This window comes from Trachurus japonicus, chromosome 4 (assembly GCF_045865225.1).
Source record: "Trachurus japonicus isolate A0001 chromosome 4, Traja_1.0".
NCBI classification, from domain to species: Eukaryota; Metazoa; Chordata; class Actinopteri; order Carangiformes; family Carangidae; genus Trachurus; species Trachurus japonicus.
Window position 1 is genome coordinate 7718201 of NC_140910.1, and position 18178 is coordinate 7736378.

General features: G+C 43.8%; 1 protein-coding gene across 2 annotated transcripts in view; it reads right to left on the bottom strand.

Moving 5' to 3' along the window:
- The window catches only part of atp10a (ATPase phospholipid transporting 10A), a 38312-nt gene that overhangs the window by 14186 nt on the left and 5948 nt on the right, over positions 1-18178 (bottom strand). For both annotated transcript variants that reach the window (XM_085773681.1, XM_085773682.1), the window contains exons 4-14: positions 15686-15792; positions 15459-15590; positions 15127-15257; positions 14084-14336; positions 13398-13618; positions 13084-13278; positions 8767-9325; positions 3337-3440; positions 2773-2899; positions 1798-1982; positions 703-1060 (exon numbers count right to left, since the gene is read on the bottom strand). In XM_085773681.1, coding sequence (XP_085629807.1) covers positions 703-1060; positions 1798-1982; positions 2773-2899; positions 3337-3440; positions 8767-9325; positions 13084-13278; positions 13398-13618; positions 14084-14336; positions 15127-15257; positions 15459-15590; positions 15686-15792 — 2372 coding nt within the window. The remainder of the gene's footprint in view (positions 1-702; positions 1061-1797; positions 1983-2772; positions 2900-3336; positions 3441-8766; positions 9326-13083; positions 13279-13397; positions 13619-14083; positions 14337-15126; positions 15258-15458; positions 15591-15685; positions 15793-18178) is intronic.

The window sequence follows — 18178 nt, forward strand, 5'->3', positions numbered from 1 at the left end:
AAAAACAAGACAATGTTGTTTCATTGGTCCAAATCCCACTCACATCGCAGTGGTTTCATTAAATTCTTATTAGGATCAGATGCAGGTCCTTTCTACTCCTCATAGACCTGGGAAATAACCTGGAACAAGGACTGGACAGAGAACATGCTTCACCAGATTCAGAAACACTTAGCGTTAGTTTGATTTGTGGTCTGACCCTCGAGTTACTATTTTGGAGAGGCAGCACACTTTTCAAGAAGTCACAGGTTTTGGGTTCACAGATCAACATATAGTATTGGAAACAATGTGAAGGTACAGTAGGATGAGGGTAAGGTCATATTTAATAACTTATTAGTATTTTACTCTTTCAGCAGCCGTGTTCAGGGGCTCTGGTGTGTTTTAATCTGTCTGAACGCTGCTGGATTGCACAACCTCATGAGAACATGAAGGGTCAAGACTCCTTACTCATAATTTAATCAGTGTAGAGATAAGGAATGTTTATGTCCCCAAAGAAGCCCCACCAATGTAAGTATGTTATTAAATATTCAATTTAACCAGGATAGGAAATGATTTCAATTTTTGGAGAGGTTTTTTCTTCTTTTTCTTTTTTTGGAGCCACTGCTATCAGTATTCATATCAACTGCGGGGACTGTGATCTTACGAGAAAGGGTATATTACACTGTATGAATGTTTGTAATAGTGTCTTGTTGACCTGGTACTTACCTATGGCCAGAGTCATGACCTTCAGCTTGTTCCGCACCAGTTTGACCACCATGCTCTTCTGCAGCGGCGTTGAGCGGCAGCAGAGAACTGAACGACAGCTCCGAGCTACCGCCAGAAACTTATCCTCCAAACTCTTATCCAAGGCGTAGGCCAGGGTCCGCCCATCAATTACCAGGCCCAACCGGTGCACCATGAAGGGAACGGTGTGGGAGGATGAGGAGGATGGAGACGAAGGGGGATAGATGTCAAAGGCTGGAATGTTAGTGTGGAAGGCCTTGGCGGCTTGGTCTGCAGAGCTGCAGAGGAATTTGGCCTGGATGTAGTGTAAACTCTCCTCCAGCAACAACGCACATGCCTCCTGGTTCAGAGACGGGCAGAGAGTGGGCCGGGCTTTAGGATCAGGACACTGAATTGTTTAATATCAACCTGCCTGCCCTGCTTCACATCTGGCGACCAAATGCTTCAACAGCACAGAGTTAAACATCATGATGACTGTCAGACCAGATTTTCGATACTGGAAGTTGCACAACAGATAAAAAAAAAAGACAAACAGATCTATTACATAAAAAAAACATCATGGAAAATATGCTCATTCACTTTCCTCTACATTGCTACCACTGTATACGATCAACGATAAATCACAGGCAGCAGACAGTTGGCTTGGTTTAGCCTGAAGACTGAAACATGATGAGGATGTAGGAGGAGCACTGAGCGGAGAAAAACAGCACTTGGTTTCATGAACTTGCTTATAGTAGCTTCTATCAGCCAATTAATTGGTCTCTTGATTAATCATTTATCAATCATTAATAAATTGCAAACCCTGGAAATAGTTGATTAAATTACTCCTTTAGTCCAAACCTAAATGTGTTCAGGCTACAGTCATAAGATTTCCAAAACCAGCAAAAATCTGACAAAAAAATGAATCTTGTAAATAATTAATTTTACCGGTTGATTGAGTAACTCATTGTTTCAACTTTACACTTTCCATCTGTTTTATCAAATTTAATTTCATTAAATCATGAACTTGAATTTGAATATGTCGACTCTTTGATGTGGTGAGGTGGGGTTAATGAAATCCCGGCTGGTGTCGCTCACCTGAGAATCAGCATTCAGTGTCAGGATCTCCTCCTCTGGGTCCAGCAGCTTGCAGGCATACGCTATGTTCACTGCCGTTTCCTGTTTGTCGCCCGTCAACACCCATATCTGCAGGCCAGCCTTCCGCAGAGAAGCTATAGTTTCGGGCACACCGTCCTGCAGACGGTCCTCGATGCCCGTCGCTCCTGCGGGTGAAGACGCACGACTGTGACAAACTCCAACGACGACATTACATACTATACTATTATGTACTTAAAGGTAAAGTTCAACATTTTGGCAAAATTCTCCTATTGCCTTAATCCCTCTAGTCATAGGGGTTCATTACCTTTAATTATCGGTGCATGTTGTTTTGAGATCCGCGGAGGAGATGCGAGCTGCTCAGCGAACACAATGGAGGTGAATGGTACAGGTCCCCTGTCCCTCAAAACTCATCAAATACACAATCCAAAAACTCCAAAACACAGAAGTTGTGACCTGCAGATTCACCACGCTATGAAATAATCATGTATAATTATGTAACAATACGACACATGAAGCAAATACTCAAAACTACTTTCTTGAGTAAACGGGAGGAGCCGCACTAAACGTGCGCTTTTGAAATCACTCCGCCAGCAGCCGTGTCTGGAATGTAGTTCCGGCTGCATTTGCCTCGAAAAACAACTCTCGTCTCATAATGTTACATGATTATTTCATAGTGTGGTGAATCTGCAGGTCACAACTTTGGAGTTGTTGGATTGTGCATTTGATGAATTTTGAGGGACTGGGGAAAATGTACCGTTCACCTCCATTGTGTTCACTGAGCAGCTTGCGTCTCTGCCCCGCAGATCTCAAAACAACATGCACCGATAAAAGGTAATGAACCTACTCCTGTGACTATAAGGATTATGGCAATAGGCGAATTTGCCAAAATGTTGTTGAACTATTTCTTTAAAATGAGAATTGTGAACATGACTTTGTTTGAGGAGCATCAATTACCCAACAGCTGGAGGTTTGTCTCCAGTCGCAGGGCCGACTCAAAAAGCAGCTCCTCTCTTCCCTGAATGGCCGTCTCAGCCTCCAGGTGACGCTGCAGCCAGCAGGCATACTCTTCCTTGCTCATGGTCTGTCACATAAACATAGACATTAATACACACACACATACACACACCATTATCTGTAAAAAAGTAGCCAAGGAAAATTTAACAGTGGAGCAGCTTCTCTTCCTTTGCCTACATAGCAGAGGAGGATCCACAGGAAAATGTGAGACCTTGAGAGGGTGTTTTATCACATCGCTCTGGTGACGGGCTTTGCACAAGCAGGGATATAATGAGCCCAGCTTGTGAGAGCATAAATTAACAGCCTGGGAAAGTGGCACAGATTGCAGCTGAGTCACGAAGAATGTCACTTTAGGAAGCGCCGGTCTATGTGATCATCTGTGCTGGGCTACAAACACAACCTGCCGAACAGCCTCCGAGACACATCATCTGCACCTTCTAAGGCAGTTTAATTAGAGAGGGCCTTTGTTCAGCACTTCTTTAGAGGTTTGTGAATCCCTGTTACCTTTTTTGCAATGCACAGTGTGCGAAGGCCATCTGCGGCGTACAGATTCAGGTAGTTCTGCGTCCTGTAGATGATCTTTTTTTGTCGTTTCCCTTTGGAGTTACCTTTAAAACAAAACACAAACACAAAAATGACACGAGAACCGAGATGGAACATTTGTGTTTTTTGGGGAATTTGTGTAAGTGGTTGAGCGCTTTGGATCGAGACTGCCAAGGGCTTCTTCCAAGAGGCACATGAAAGCCATCTGCCTTCACACCTAAACTAACCATCTCCACTGCGCCTCAGTACATTTCACATTTTCAAGTCTTCACATCCCTCATCAAGCAAAACGTGATAACAGCATACAGACATAATTTATCCGCTTCAATTAATTCACTGAATGATTATCAATGCGACTGAATATCACATGTCATTCTAGGTGTTTTGAAGTATCAGGTTTTGTACTTGAGTCTTGCTAAAGTGTCTCTGTGGCACAGCGTGCTGGCCGTCTTTCTGGCACAGGGACGGCGTACAAACAGATTGGCTTCATCAGACACAGATGCACCAGCCAACCCTCTGACTGCCAGCCATGTAAGCTCACTAATAACACAACAGCTTTGCTACACATGCACTGCCACACAAAATTATTTTTACCGAGAGGAATAAATCAACACACAACTTTCAGCGACTCCAAACACAAAATGGACTATTTTTTTGCCATGATAAAAGACACAATCAAGACGTTTTCATTCCCAACTAAAGCAGACTGATGCTTGTAAAAGTAATGTAGCAGTTTCATCACTTCACTTATATTCTTGTTATTTGTCACAAAAACTCTTTTCTGTCTTATGGGGAGAAAAAAAAACATTTCCAAGGACAGCAGGAGTGTTTTGTTTTTGACAAATAGCTGCTAGGCCCAGACTGCAGGTGGAACTGCACATAATGTTTATTTTTCTTTCTCCTGAAGATGGGAAAATCCACCTAAAACAGGATGTGCTGTTCGTGTTAAAGGCTGACGAATGTGGGTGCAGCATTCGCTCTCTGTCAGCTCTTCACTCTGGTCTCTGGTTCTTTCGCTGCTCAATGCCCCACTGTGTTCACCAGTCAGGTGCTAACTTCGTCTGTCTGACATTTGGTGCTTGGCAGCCAGGTTACATACAGCGGGGCTGCGGCTTTTTCACCTTTTTGAGAGCAGTGAGTGTGAATCAAAACATCGAGGTTGTGGCCCATCAAACCAAAACAATGAGCTGAAAGATGCTCTGGAAGACTCTGCAGAGCTGAGAAAACCCACTTAGCAACTAAAAACACAAAGTGTGAGTAGGAAATTATAGGCCCCCTCTGATGACAATCTGGTCTTTAAAGGGATAGTTGGCCCATTGCCATAATCCCTATAGTTCCCTTTCCCTTTAATTGTCCGTGCAAGCTATTTTTAGAATGGCAGAGCAGAGCCGCAAGCTGCTCAGAGGTACGCTACGGAGGCTAATGGGATTTTGCGCATCAGCGCTTTTGCAAGAATTTACCTCTAAAACAACTCTGTCTCGTAACGTTCCGTTATTATCTCATAGCGTGGTGAATGTGCAGGTCACAACTTGCACCGACAATTAACACTATAGGGATTATGGCAATGGGCCAATTTGCCCCTTTAACCTTTAACCTTATTAACACGTGAGTATGATGTTTTTATATAATACAAAGAAATATGATGAGTAATATCATCAGTCAACACCATGACTGAGTTTTTACACCTTGAACTTCACTGAACCAATCAGGGTTTCATATGTGACCTCTTGTGAACTAAGGACAGTGGGCGGGGCTAAACAACCCTGAAAACCTTGTCATTACAGAGAATGAGAGATAGCATTAGCAATAACACAGTGTCAACCAGTTACAAATTAATAAATGACAAAGGATGTTAAGTATGCAAACTGTTCTCATCCATCTGTGGTTCTGGTCTCGACCTCCTCCTCCCTCCTCCCTCCTCCTCCTCCTCCTCCTCCTCCGGTTCTGACCGAGGCTCAAACATGTGGCCAAGTCTCTCTGATGTTTCCTCCTCTCAACATCTTGATGCTCTCTGCTCTTTCACCTGGTGAGCCGGACCAGGTGGGTGGTCCCAGTTCTTGATTCATTTTTTGTTTCTTGTGCGGGAAATCCATGTGAAACAAAATGTTATTTATAGCAGAGTACACAGTGTAAAACGTGTCTGGAGAGGAACTCTAAGAAAAATACTAATTCTGTTTTGAGGTGGAATTTGCAGCAGGAGGAGGAACAACGCCAGAGTGACTTCATCGCACTCACACACACACACACACACCAGCCTTTAAGCCCCAGGGTGTAGAGTCTACCTCCAGCACCTCCACATACACTGTTATTAGAGTGACACTGAACAACTCCCTCACTGCCTGAATGGAGCCATTATGGAAGTCTGTGTTATGAGGAGGCTCAACTCACGCTGTGCTCTAATTGGCTGCTTTGACCCAATGGTAAAACAAAGAAGTGAGTTGTCCGAGTAAGGACACACCCTGTCGGCCATTAAAGGTGCTGAACTGAGACACGTGGTGGAGGAGTGTGTGTGTGTGTGTGTGTGTGTGTGTGTGTGTGTGTGTGTGTGTGTGGACTGTCCCAAGTCTCCTCTAGTGAGCAGCAGCGCTCTGTGAATTTTAAGTAAGTGAAAAACTTGTTTGGCAGCTCAGACGTTGTTCTATGGAGGGCATTAGAAATGATGACCAATCAGCACGCACAGCCCTGTAGCTAAACGCAAAGGGACCAGCGTGGCCCTTTTAATGGAAAATCAATACAATAAATCATAATGGAATTCAGAATTCCTCCACAGGAGTGCGCTGACTCCACCTCCGCTGGAAAACATGCCAAAACAAGATGGGAGTGCTTTCCTCCACTGACGTGCCACAGTTAACAAGTCTCCATTCGGCTTAGGAGGATCATTTAGTTGGAGAGCATTTCTCTGAACAACTGAGATGAACTGCCCTCCTCTAATGAACAGGAGGGAGCCACTAACCAGCCATGTGAAATAAATGAATTACCCACGAACATGACGGTATGCTTTTACTGAAGGCAGAGCCCAGACAGATTGCTGCAGAGGTCGATCCAGTTCAACCCATCAAAATATAAATCTGTGGAATATATACAGCTCATTGGGCTTTTACACGCAACATCACATCCTGAGGAGAAAACCACAACTTAATAAATCACGGCGAAGAAAAGACAAACACACATATATCTCAAAGAGGAGATCAACTTCCATTAAGTTCATCTTGTTTTTGGTCTTTTCTGCCGTAACATTACGGGGAGTCCTGGTGGGGGTCCCTCGAGAAAGAGTAAGAATGAAGATAAAGTATTTTTATTTTGGTCACATCTAAATGAAAAAAAAAAAAACATCAGATGAAGGAGCACGCGACAAAATCGTATCAAATCGAGGGTATGTGGTCTAACTTCCTTGACATGAAAAAGTTAGAAATTCACTGGTTTAGTCCACACATTAAGGTCAAGTGAGCCCTTTCACACCAGACTGAACAAACCACAACTCAAAAAGGTGAATGCAGAGACTGCTCACCGAAAAACTGCCCCCGACGGCAACGCGCATCAGCGCTTTTGCATGAATTTACCTAGAAAACAACTCTGTCTCGTAACGTTCTGTTATTATCTCATAGCATGGTGAATGTGCAGGTCACAACTTGTCCACCAGAGCGTTTTGGAGTTGTTTGATTGTGTATTTGATGAGTTTGATGAGGGAAACCAAGAAATCCCATTAGCCTCCGTAGCGTAGCTCTGAGCAGCTCCGTCGTTCTAAAAACAGCTTGCACTGACAGTTAAAGGTAACGAACCTACTCCTAAAACTATAGGGATTATGGCAGTGGGCCAATTTGCCAAAATGTTGAACTATCCCTTTAAGATAACCTTGATGGGATCTAGAGAGTTGGGGCACAGACTGTTCAGAGCTCCAGAGCCAAAGATGAGATAACACTATATTGTATTGCTCATCACATGTAAACTGATCACAAACTGCTGCTTAAACGTGTGAGTATCATTGCTGTCAGACTGTTCTGGATGATAAAAATTAGCCAACATAAAGTTATTTATCAAACAAAAGTGCTCAACATTTACTTGTTTCACCTTCTCGGATGCCAGTATTTGTGAATATTTTTCTGTCTACGGTAATATCATTTCAACAAACAAATATTTTGAGCTGTGTGAGAAAAATAGGAATCCCAAAGATATGAACTTGGCCCCTGGAGAATTATTATAATAAGAATTTTTCACTGTTTTCTGACATTTTACAGCCTATAAATCATAAATTCATTAAAACATAACATACAAGTAAAATAATCCTCAACTGCAGCCTGAAAAACTGTGTTGTGTGAAGCCTTCAATCTGTGGGCTGAAACAGTCCTTGCTAAGCACTCTGAGACAGATGTCTGGTGACTGTGTACGAAGCATTAGTGAAAAGTGCCTGTGTGGCTCTTTGTGTGCCTGGAATATTAACAACCTGCTACACCTCTGCCATTAGGATGTTAAAGAAGGTGTAGAGTAGCAGGGAACAGAGGAAAAAAACACACAAAGCAGCCCGGAAGTGTTGTTTTTTTTCGGGGGGGGGAAAGGGGAAACCAATCAACGCAAGTGTTGAGTTTTGCAGCAGCGACTTGCTCCAAAAATACAAGTTCTTACATAACATGTCACCTTATACGTTTACATCAGGTTTGGGGCAGAGGGGGTGAAACCATGAGGGCTGTGTGAAGAAGACAAAGACCACCACCCTCAGCAGGCATGTTAGTCCACAGACAGCGCTCAGTGTAAGTACTATTTTTTCAAATTGTTTTTATATCAAACCTGAAGCAGCTACAACTGAAAACAATCCATCACTCTGGACAGAGCAGAGTTCAAAGAAAATATCCTGGAGAACCAGGTGAAGACCCACACAGGGTTGCGGAAGGGGATCGGAGCTAATCCCAGCTAACAGGGTGAGGATGGGGTATGAGTGAATGAATGAATCTTATTTCAAACATGCAAAATAGGTAATCAAGTAAACAGGAAATGAAAACAGTGAGCAAGTAGCTGCACTTTGCAAACTCTTTTTTTTGTTTTCTCATGTCCGAAAAGGAGTGGGCTGAAGTTAAAAACGTATGTGGTCCCACCCTTCTCCATAACTCTCCCACAATTAATTAATCGTCTGGCTTCGTTCAAATGCTCTGTCATTAATTCATAATACACCCGGGTACACCCCTGACAGGTCACCAGTCAATCACATGTAGAGACAAACAATTCACACACACTCACCTTCACATCTATGGGCAATTTAGAGTCACCAATCAACCTACTGTGAATGTGTTTGGACTGTGGGAAGAAGAATAGTGTTGAATCGAACCCCGTTCAACACTATTCTGTCCTCACCAAGGGTGTAGAGCGCAAGTGTAGCCATAGTGACGAGTGCTTTCCTACCTGTGTTGGGAGGAGTGATGAGGTCCATGATGACAGAGTCGGCACCTTTGGTGTACACGGTGATCTGGTCCGTCAGAGGATGTCTCACCACCACAGACATGCGCTTCCTGGTGGAGTCGAAGCCCAGCGTGTGCAGCAGCTCAAAGCTCAGCTTGCCCAGGTGCGGCAGCTCCACGGTCACCTGATCAGGGAGGCGTCCAACGAGGGAGCACTTGTAGGCCCGGGCGGCGTAGACGAGAGCGGCCTCGTCGGGCGACTCCGCCTCGTAGCGCAGCTCGCCCTCCTCCGCGCCCCGCGCCTTCCCGTCGTAGCTGGGCGGGACGGGGCTGAAGGCCTGGTCCAGGCCCCGGTGCGGCTGCTCCTCATCCAGCTTGGTCAGCGTGCTCTCTGCCGAGGGGGACGACAGCATGCTGGAGCATCCCTTGTTGGAGGAGCGGTTTGTGATGAGGCTGGAGGAGCTGCTGCTGTTGGAGCCGGAGGTCAGCCTGCTGGGGGTGAAGCGCTTGATGAAGTCCTCGATGGTCTTGACCGGAGACTTGAGCTCAAACCTCATGCGGACCTGGAGGACAAGGAAACTTGAGTCAAACACCTGAAGCAGCAAGAAACAGAGCCTGTTCTGAAAAATATACACCTGTGGAGCTTAATGTTCAGTCAGTTTAAGAAGGTCACTCCTCTATGCTCCAGTCAGACATTAAAGGGATAGTTCAACATTTTGGCAAATTGGCCCATTGCCATAATACCTATAGTTTTAGCAGTAGGTTTGTTACCTTTAATTGTCGGTGCAAGCTGTTTTTAGAACGGCAGAGCAGAGCCGCGAGCTGCTCAAAACTATGCTACAGAGGCTAATGGGAACAAACCCGTACAATAGCTCTGAGTAGCTCGCAGCTCTGCTCCGCCCTTCTAAAAATAGCTTGCACCAACAATTAAAGGTAACAAACCTACTCCTAAAACTATAGGGATTATGACAATGGGGCAATTTGCCAAAATGTTGAACTATCCCTTTAAGGTCCCTGATGATCCAACGTTCGCTCCGACCTCATGCGGTGACTAATCAGCTGTGTGGATGAGAGAGTTCATAGTGCATTTCAGACACATCAAGCTGCAGTTAAAAATCCTTTCCTGTAAAACTGGTACAAATAAGAATAAGAAACATTTTTAAAATATCCACTAAGCTTCACCTCTCTCCATCAAAGTACAAACAGCCATCACTGTGATTATTTGTTGAGTTCACTGCTCATTTCTTGGATGTTAGTCTTATTTCCTTATCTCATTTTACATTACCATCACTTATATGAGAGCAGGATCATGAGGATCAACTTTGACTAAACTTCAGTTCCAGTCGCTCCTGGCTGCTCATTAATCTCTGACCATTTCTAATGTTATTTATCTGATCTAGTAAAGTCACTCTCCCATTAAAATAATACAGATTATTGCACTGTTGATTGTTTTTTTCCCTGCACCTGTGTTTCTTTATATCATTGTTATTTTTCTGATATGTGTAGTTTGCCTTACAAGGGTATGTTCTTTATTGTGCTTTTGTGTGTGTGTGTGTTTTTTATGTCCCCTTTGAATTTCCCCCTGGGGACAAATTAGGTTTATTGAATTGCATTGAACTCAATTCAACTGAAAGGAATGTTTTCCTTCTAGTGTCCAGAGTTACAGTGCTTTCAGGAAACACATCTAAAGCTTATGAGGTTTGTAGGTTGGGGGTTGACGGTCGTCATAACAATAATAATAACTTTATTTAGAAAAAAATACACATAAAAAGGGTCAAAGAGCTTGAGCGTAGTGAAGAAAATAAAAGCAGAGTGAGTAAAAACTGTAAAGACTGAAAGAAAAGAGATGTGTTTAAGATGAAGAAGTTAAATGAGTGAGTGGCGCTAACTTTGAAGTTGAGGATGCTATCGCAGACAATGCCACAGTTCTTTGGTGGGTTCAGGCTGCATCTATGCCTAAAACTGTTGCAGGTGATTGTATTTGTGAAGCCATGCTCAGCTATGGTGGCACATGCAGAAGACTTGATGAACATGCAGACTCTAGCCATAATCCTTTGGCCAATGCTTTATCCCAAGGTGGTGCAGTACAACAGCAGAGTGCGAGTGACTCACTGAGGTCTCCTGGCAGCAGGAGCCACAGTTCTCACATTTATAAATATAAATCATTCAGGTGCTGAGTGAGCCATGAGGGCATCATAATAAAATGTGAACAATTACACTAAAACAAAGGACAAAAAAAAAAAAGTACAAACAATAAAAAAAGAATGAAGGAAAACCGGAAGGCTATTATATCCAAGTGTTTCTGTGCAGATTACCATTTCCTTCCATCTTATCAGATAACCTCCAAACAGAAACACGGGGTACATAAATAATGTATCACGTTGTAAAGCTTAATCTCCACAGATTTGTACCTCTGAGCAGCAGGACAGCGCGTCGGGGCACAGAGCGAGCGGCGTGCGGAGGATATCACCTCTGAACAGGACGACCACACCCAGGCTCGCACCAAAACAAAACAAAACACGGATACACAACCGCGACTGGACTCAGCACATCAAAGATACAGGCAGCAAAACAGCCAATGTTACGTGCAACAGGACACTTTGAGCACTTTGGACGGTTTTTGTGCTTTTGTTTTTATAGTTAAAGCAGAGCAGAATAACGTGCAACGATTTGTCAAATGATGGAAGCTACTCCCACGTTGTTCAAAAAAAGAAAAACAAAATAATTAGACATTAGAGAGCCTCTTGTGTTCAGGCTTTGGAAGCATATCAGTAGAACTAGTCCCTGCTGGAGCTCCTGCTGACGCTTTAAATACTCCCCAGCTTTCTAGATATTAATCTTGCTTACAGCTTCTCTCCGGAGCGTGCGGACCAGGCGAGAGTGGTTCAAAGCTTAAAAAACAAACAGGAGACATTGCTGTGGCTTTTGGTGATGGTGCATCAAGACAATGCCTCTGTGGGGATCTTCATTTTCAAAACTGCCTACTCCCTCTAATCCCAATAGTTCATCCATCCGTTTAGCCACCTGTATTTGTATGTTCTGCTTGTTTGCTATTTGCATATTTATTATTTGTATATTTTGCTACTGTTATAATGTTTTCTGTTATCTATTTGTAAGGCGAGTCGACTTTGAGTGTCTTGAAAGGCGCCAACAAATAAAATGTATTATTTTATTATTTTAATCATTCATTTTCCCTACAAAATCTCATAGTCAGTCCATCCAATGGTTTTTGAGCAGACCAGTTGACAGTGTCATGCAGCAAGCATGGCTCCAGTGATGGCACTCGCAACACTCCTGACAGGCTAACTAAAGTTATTGCCTTCAGCAGGCAAGGAAAAGGCACTTATAAATGAAATGTGAGAGTTGTTATACCTTCTATGGCTTGAACTCAATGCTTTTGTAACCTACAGGTTTCCAGATACATTCTTATTTGCCATGTCTCTATTAGGGCTGAACTATTAATCTACTGAAATCACAATAAGCGTGATATATCTAAGTCTGCAATAGAGGTGTAGTGTCTCAACATAATACTATATATGAAGCATTGTGGTGCTATAGACTTGCATCAGTCTATTAACAATATTGTACACACATAAAGCGGACAAGGAGAAATGGGAACTCATTTGGTACAGATCCTCAGCAAAAACCTCATCATAATCTTTATTCTTTTTTAGTCAAAATTAAATTCCAATATTTACTATTCCTATTGAAATCGTGACTCATGTCACTACTGAATATGTCTGATATATATATATATTTTGCATATCTTTCAGCCCTAGTCCCTCATGACATGTCACCCCCTACGTCTCCTATTATCCTGTCACATTCCTTCTGTCTACAATCCAATAAATTGGTCCAAAAATACTTCAGAAAGATTGGGTATATTTTCAGAAGAGGGCTGTCTGACACCTTTTCTAGGACAGGATGAAGAGGAAAAAAACTGCTCCTTCTAAATTAATTATTTCCCAGTAAAGTCAGGATGCGATTTGCAGTCGTAACTTTTAACTAGAGTAAACTCTGGACGGGCGGATGAGGAGAGCGAGTTTCATCCTGTTGACTCTGGCAAGAGAAACTCATTCTAATAATATCTACATGTGCACTATGTTACATTTTTAGTTTAGTTAGTTAGTTAGTTAGATAGTTGTAGAGACCAGTCACAAAGTCTGTTTTACCTGCTGGTTAGGACACTTACATACACATACACACCCTGCAGATATGGTAACACGGACATCAATGTGATGAAGACAAACTGTCTGGGCGAGTCAAAAGGTAATCCTTCATTAACCGGCTGAAGACCTGTGACAGCAGAGGTGAGTTTTACCTTCTGTCTGGGCTGGTTGGGGGAGGACACCACCACCGTGTTGCAGATGGTGAGAGCGATGAAGAAATCGATGATGTCAGAGAGGTCGGAGGGCAGCTGGGACATGGGCTGGCTGTGGAAGCGCATGAAGTCCATCTGACTGCTGCATTCGTTGACCTTGTCTAGGAGCTGAGGGTCGGGGGTGATATCTTTCTCCTGCAGGACAGAGTTGGAAGAGGGAGGGAGGGAGAGGGGGGAGAGAGAGGGGGGGTGTTATCAGTGGAGAGTAGACAGCACAGAGGACGAGGACGGCGACGACTGCGATGCGGACTGACCATGGGGCTGCTGAAGGCCGTGTGCTTGGAGAGGATGCTGGCGCGCTTGGCCTCGGCTCTGCTCCCCGTCCTGCGGTGGGACTTGGTGCTCTGCGAGCGCAGCACCACCACCGGGGCGCTCTGGTGGCTGGACACGCTGTCCCGCCTGGGCAGGGTGCCACCATGAGACGTACAGTCCTCTTCCTCTGAATCCATCTCCTGGTACATAGCAAGTCTTCTAGCTGAATAACACACACACACACACAACATTTAGAGCAGGTGTGTCAACCTCATTTTAGTTCAGGGGCCACATACATCGTAATTTGATCTCCAGTGGGCCGAACCAGTAAAATGACAGCATTATAACCTATAAATAACAATAACTCTAAACTTTCCCTTTGTTTTGGTGCAAAGAAGTACATTATGAAGATGTTTACATTTAATTAACTATCCTTTTACAAAACATTTTAAACAACCTGAAATTTCTCAAGAAAAATACATGCAATTTCAAAATATTATGCCTCTTCTATGTCATTTTCACACTTGGCAAATTCATCTCACGGGCCGGAGTGGACCATCTGGTGGACCGGTTTTGGCCCACGGGCCGTACATTTGACACCCTTGATTTAGAGTGACTCAAGAAAGTGAGCTCTGCTTACTGTTTCTGTAATGGAGAGTGTGTGTGTGTGTTTACTGGCTTGTCTTACCATTGGCATCATGGGAGTACTCCACCCCTGCCACAGTGCAGCGGCGAAACACCATCTTGTTCTCCGTCAGAGTGCCTGTCTTGTCAGAGAAGATGTATTGCATCTGGCCGAGATCCTCAGTGATATTAAGAGCTCTGCACTGCAGGTGAGTGTCTGTCTCCTCGTCGTACAGATCCAGGTCCTGATGGATGAAGTACACTTGGCAGATCTTGACAATCTCAATCGACACAAAGAGGGAGATGGGTATCAGCACCTAGGGGAGCAGAGAGAGAGAGAGATAGAGGGTTTATTACAAAGAGGCAGAGCTGGTACTCTGCTTTTTCCTGGCACCTTTTACAACACATTTACAGCATATATATATATATATATATATATATATATATATATATATGATTTAGAGCGCTGATTCCCAACCAGCGGTCCTTGCACCCAGCGGGGTGCTTCTGCAGATCGCTTTAATTGTGTAAAAAATGTTGGTGTGACGTTTCCAGGCGCCACCTTTGGAGCGTAGTTCTGGAGAAATGAGTCACAGCTTTTTGGGAATGAGGGCAGCGCAGCCTGCACACTGTGTGGACGCCAACAGAGTCATGTGTTTATTTAAGTGTATCACGCAGTGTCTGGTGATACTGGTAGCAGGTCTCTAACCTCAAACTGTTGCCGTGCACGGAGCGTAGCCAAACCTGCTATCTCCACTGACCTCTCATTCAGTTTGAAACCTATCTGCAACATCTGACATGGGACAAGGTGACTTTTTTTTTCATGAGAGCAAAAAAAAAAAGGGGGGAAAAAAATCAATAGCTGTCGGGTGGCACTTTTTCCTATTTTGCTCCTGTATCACAAAGATTATTTGGCTGCATGGACCGTGTGCTCTCTCACTGCTTTTCCAGACTTAATGTGGAGATAGAGATCTAGAGGTTACACACATCTTAGGGGGCTGAAATAGCCAATACTTTGATTTATGTGCAGAGGCATTAAACATTTCAAACTTGTATGTCTTGTTTTGTTTCTATCTTTATCTGTGCCTCTGTTTCAGTGTTTCCTACCTGAAAGACGATGATCATGGTGAGGAAGAGATAAATGGCCGACATGATGGGTGATAAGTCTGTCCCCTCTGGACTGAGAACGTCAAACACAGGCCTCTTATCTCTGTACTGAAACATCCAGAGCCCGTGACCTGGAACGGCAACATTACAAGGTCAACTCATACAAACACAGGAATGAAAAGATATATATAATATACTGTATAAAAGCACAGTAAACACTGTCTTATAAAACAAGTCTTTCTTTATCAATCTTTTTTTTATTATAAATCCAAATAAATGAAGCTTTTTAACAGACATCTCTGAACCAGACTAGGTGTTAAAGCACTACACACCCACAGCAGCAAACAGGCACATGACCAGCAGGATGATGACACACCAGAACACATCTACATTCATCTGTCTCTCCAGTTTACTGCGCTTGTAGCGCGGGCCGTTGTTGTTCAGCATGGCTTTGGTCTCGTGACCTGAGGAGACACATACCATGTTAGCAGCAGCTGGTCCCAAGTCAGATATGGAGCGTGACAGCTTGCAGCATCATTATTTTTTTGGGGCGGCTAACCTGCGTATATGACTATTCCCACAGCCTCCTCTGTGTTACGGATGGTGCAGCCGCGCAGCAGCAGGTTTTCTTTGTAAAGTGCATCTCTTCTGCCACTTCGATGGATTCTGTGGAGGCAGAAAATGATTTTAAGTATCCGTCTAAGGTTTTATCCAACAAAAGGTGACCAAAAATGACCAAAATAATGTCTTTACACTCAGGGAAAAAAAACAGCGTAAGGAGAGGTGGAGTATCTCTCTATAGCAGAACCCCTCAAGACAACATCAGTTTATTCTGCTGAGCACCTCAATCGATCATGCTCCGAAGCATCGTGGTCTTTCCTCAGCCCAGAGCCCTTATCTCAGCACAAAATCCCTCTGATATAGAAGCACTGGCCGTGCCGCCGCTCCACAGAAACCCCCCCGGGCTTAGACTCAATCAGGCAATTCACTGCTTCATCGCTGACCCTAAGATCTCACTTCAGACGCTTCCGTTTAAAGCTCGTCAGGCTCATTGAGAACCTCGGCGGCACAGAAATAGTGAAGTCGGCTCTCGGCCGTCCCACCAAAGGAGTTTTTTTTTTTTCGCTTAAAGAAATATGGATGTATTAAACAGGGGGGGCAAATGCGCTTGTAGAGGGGGAGAGCAGAGTTTTTGATGTCAGCTTTAATCCCATTACTAAATCAAAGGATTACAATGGTTTTAGTTAAACAACCTTTAACTGGGGGCAGCGTTTAATCGTCTCTGTTGTAGCTTCTTTCGAAGTCATGCAACTGTCAGCATGTTTACCAACAGGAATGCTCATCCTTTGGCCTCTGACAGCCGGCCGCCTGACACGTCACCACCGTTATGGATTGATAGCAGCGTCCCTGAGCTCCGAGCAGCCGTAGTTCACACACACACTCGTCCCCAGTTCATAGCTCACACTGTTGGAGAATTGATAACACTTTGAGACGCAGAGTGCTTTCTCTCCCAGAAAGGTAGCAAGATTAGACTCAGTGCCAGTGGCCGTAATGTAATAAAACAGTGCTGAGACAAGACCCCCCCCCCGCTCCCTCCCCACCTTAGCTCTTCCGCTGCCGTGCCCTGTTCTCCACTGTAGCCTGGCAACTGAATACCTCCAGCATCTGGTCTCCTTTTGAGCAAAGCATACATGTCATAATCATGTGAGTCCACCGCCGGTTTACTGTCAACTCAGAGGATGTTTCTCATCTCCTCTGCCTCCAACACGTCTCAGGGTGGAGGCAACATGAAACGACCACCTGGGTACACCCGGCATGAATTCTCTGAAAATCATGTAAACAAGCTCCATCTCAATGATAAACATGGCTTTGACTTTTAAAGGAGTGGCTCAGTAAATAAAGTTCAGCCAGCAGCTGCAGTGGCGAGACTGGTAGAGAACAGCTGCTAATAAACACCAGGCTACCAGCACCTCAGCTCACTGATTAAGACTTTATGTATTGTTTGTTTAGTCTGTGCAACAACTGAAAATTGGGCTTTAATGGGGGTTACAGCCTACGCTTAACTTTGATGCCGGGGACCGACTTACTTCCTGGAGTCTAGTTGTCATAGTGTGGTATCCAGGCAACCAGTTGACACTTTTAATGGTTAGTATTAATTAAATAATGCTACTGTAAACCAATAAAGATCGAAGTAATATTGTTTTCTATTGAAAGTAAATCTTGAATGCATAAATTACATTGAAGACTGAACACACGTCACACATCAATTATGGATAGTAACATTAGTGACACTGCTCACGCACCAGTTTTAAAGGGGAACTCCACAAACTCCTGAGATAATGTAACTGTCCTGTCCTTACATGTAGATAAAAAAAAACCCTGGATACATTTTTTCCCTTCATGCAACTTGATGATCTTTTATCACTCTGATTGTCCCTCACTGCTCAAATAAAAAGAAGATATCTTTCTCCCTCTGACTCCCTCTCACTAATACCAAGATAACCCTGATGACATCATTACATCTTACTTTAAGACCTCAATCATGGGACTCGGCTCTTTGACGTCATCTGTTGCTACTGCAGCTGCTGTTTCATGGTTGTTATCGACTCCTGTCTATCATCAAGTCTTCAGATATGATAAAGTATCATTTTGTAGTAATATATACATTGATGAAAGGCTCCACATCTTGAATACTTTCATCCATCAGAGCCAGTTTTGCAGGATATTAGCAGAGAGTAGAGCACTGCTCGATGCGCTGTCAGCCTCTCTTCTTCAGGAATCTGCAGCACATATTGCCTTCCCTCTCTTGGTATTTCCAATGGCCCAAACAATCATGAAAAGACATCCTGAGAATTAATAACACCTTGAAACCTTGAGAATTTCTAGAGAAAGGAAGTAAGGTGTAACACAGGAAACCAGCTGAGTGAGAGCAATATTGTTGCTGCTACATCATGTTGCAGGGAGCAGCTGATGATTCATTTTACTGTAGTTATTATGAAGGAAGCACACGCGGCTTCAAATGTGCACGGTCAAACAGGCAAAACCCTACAAC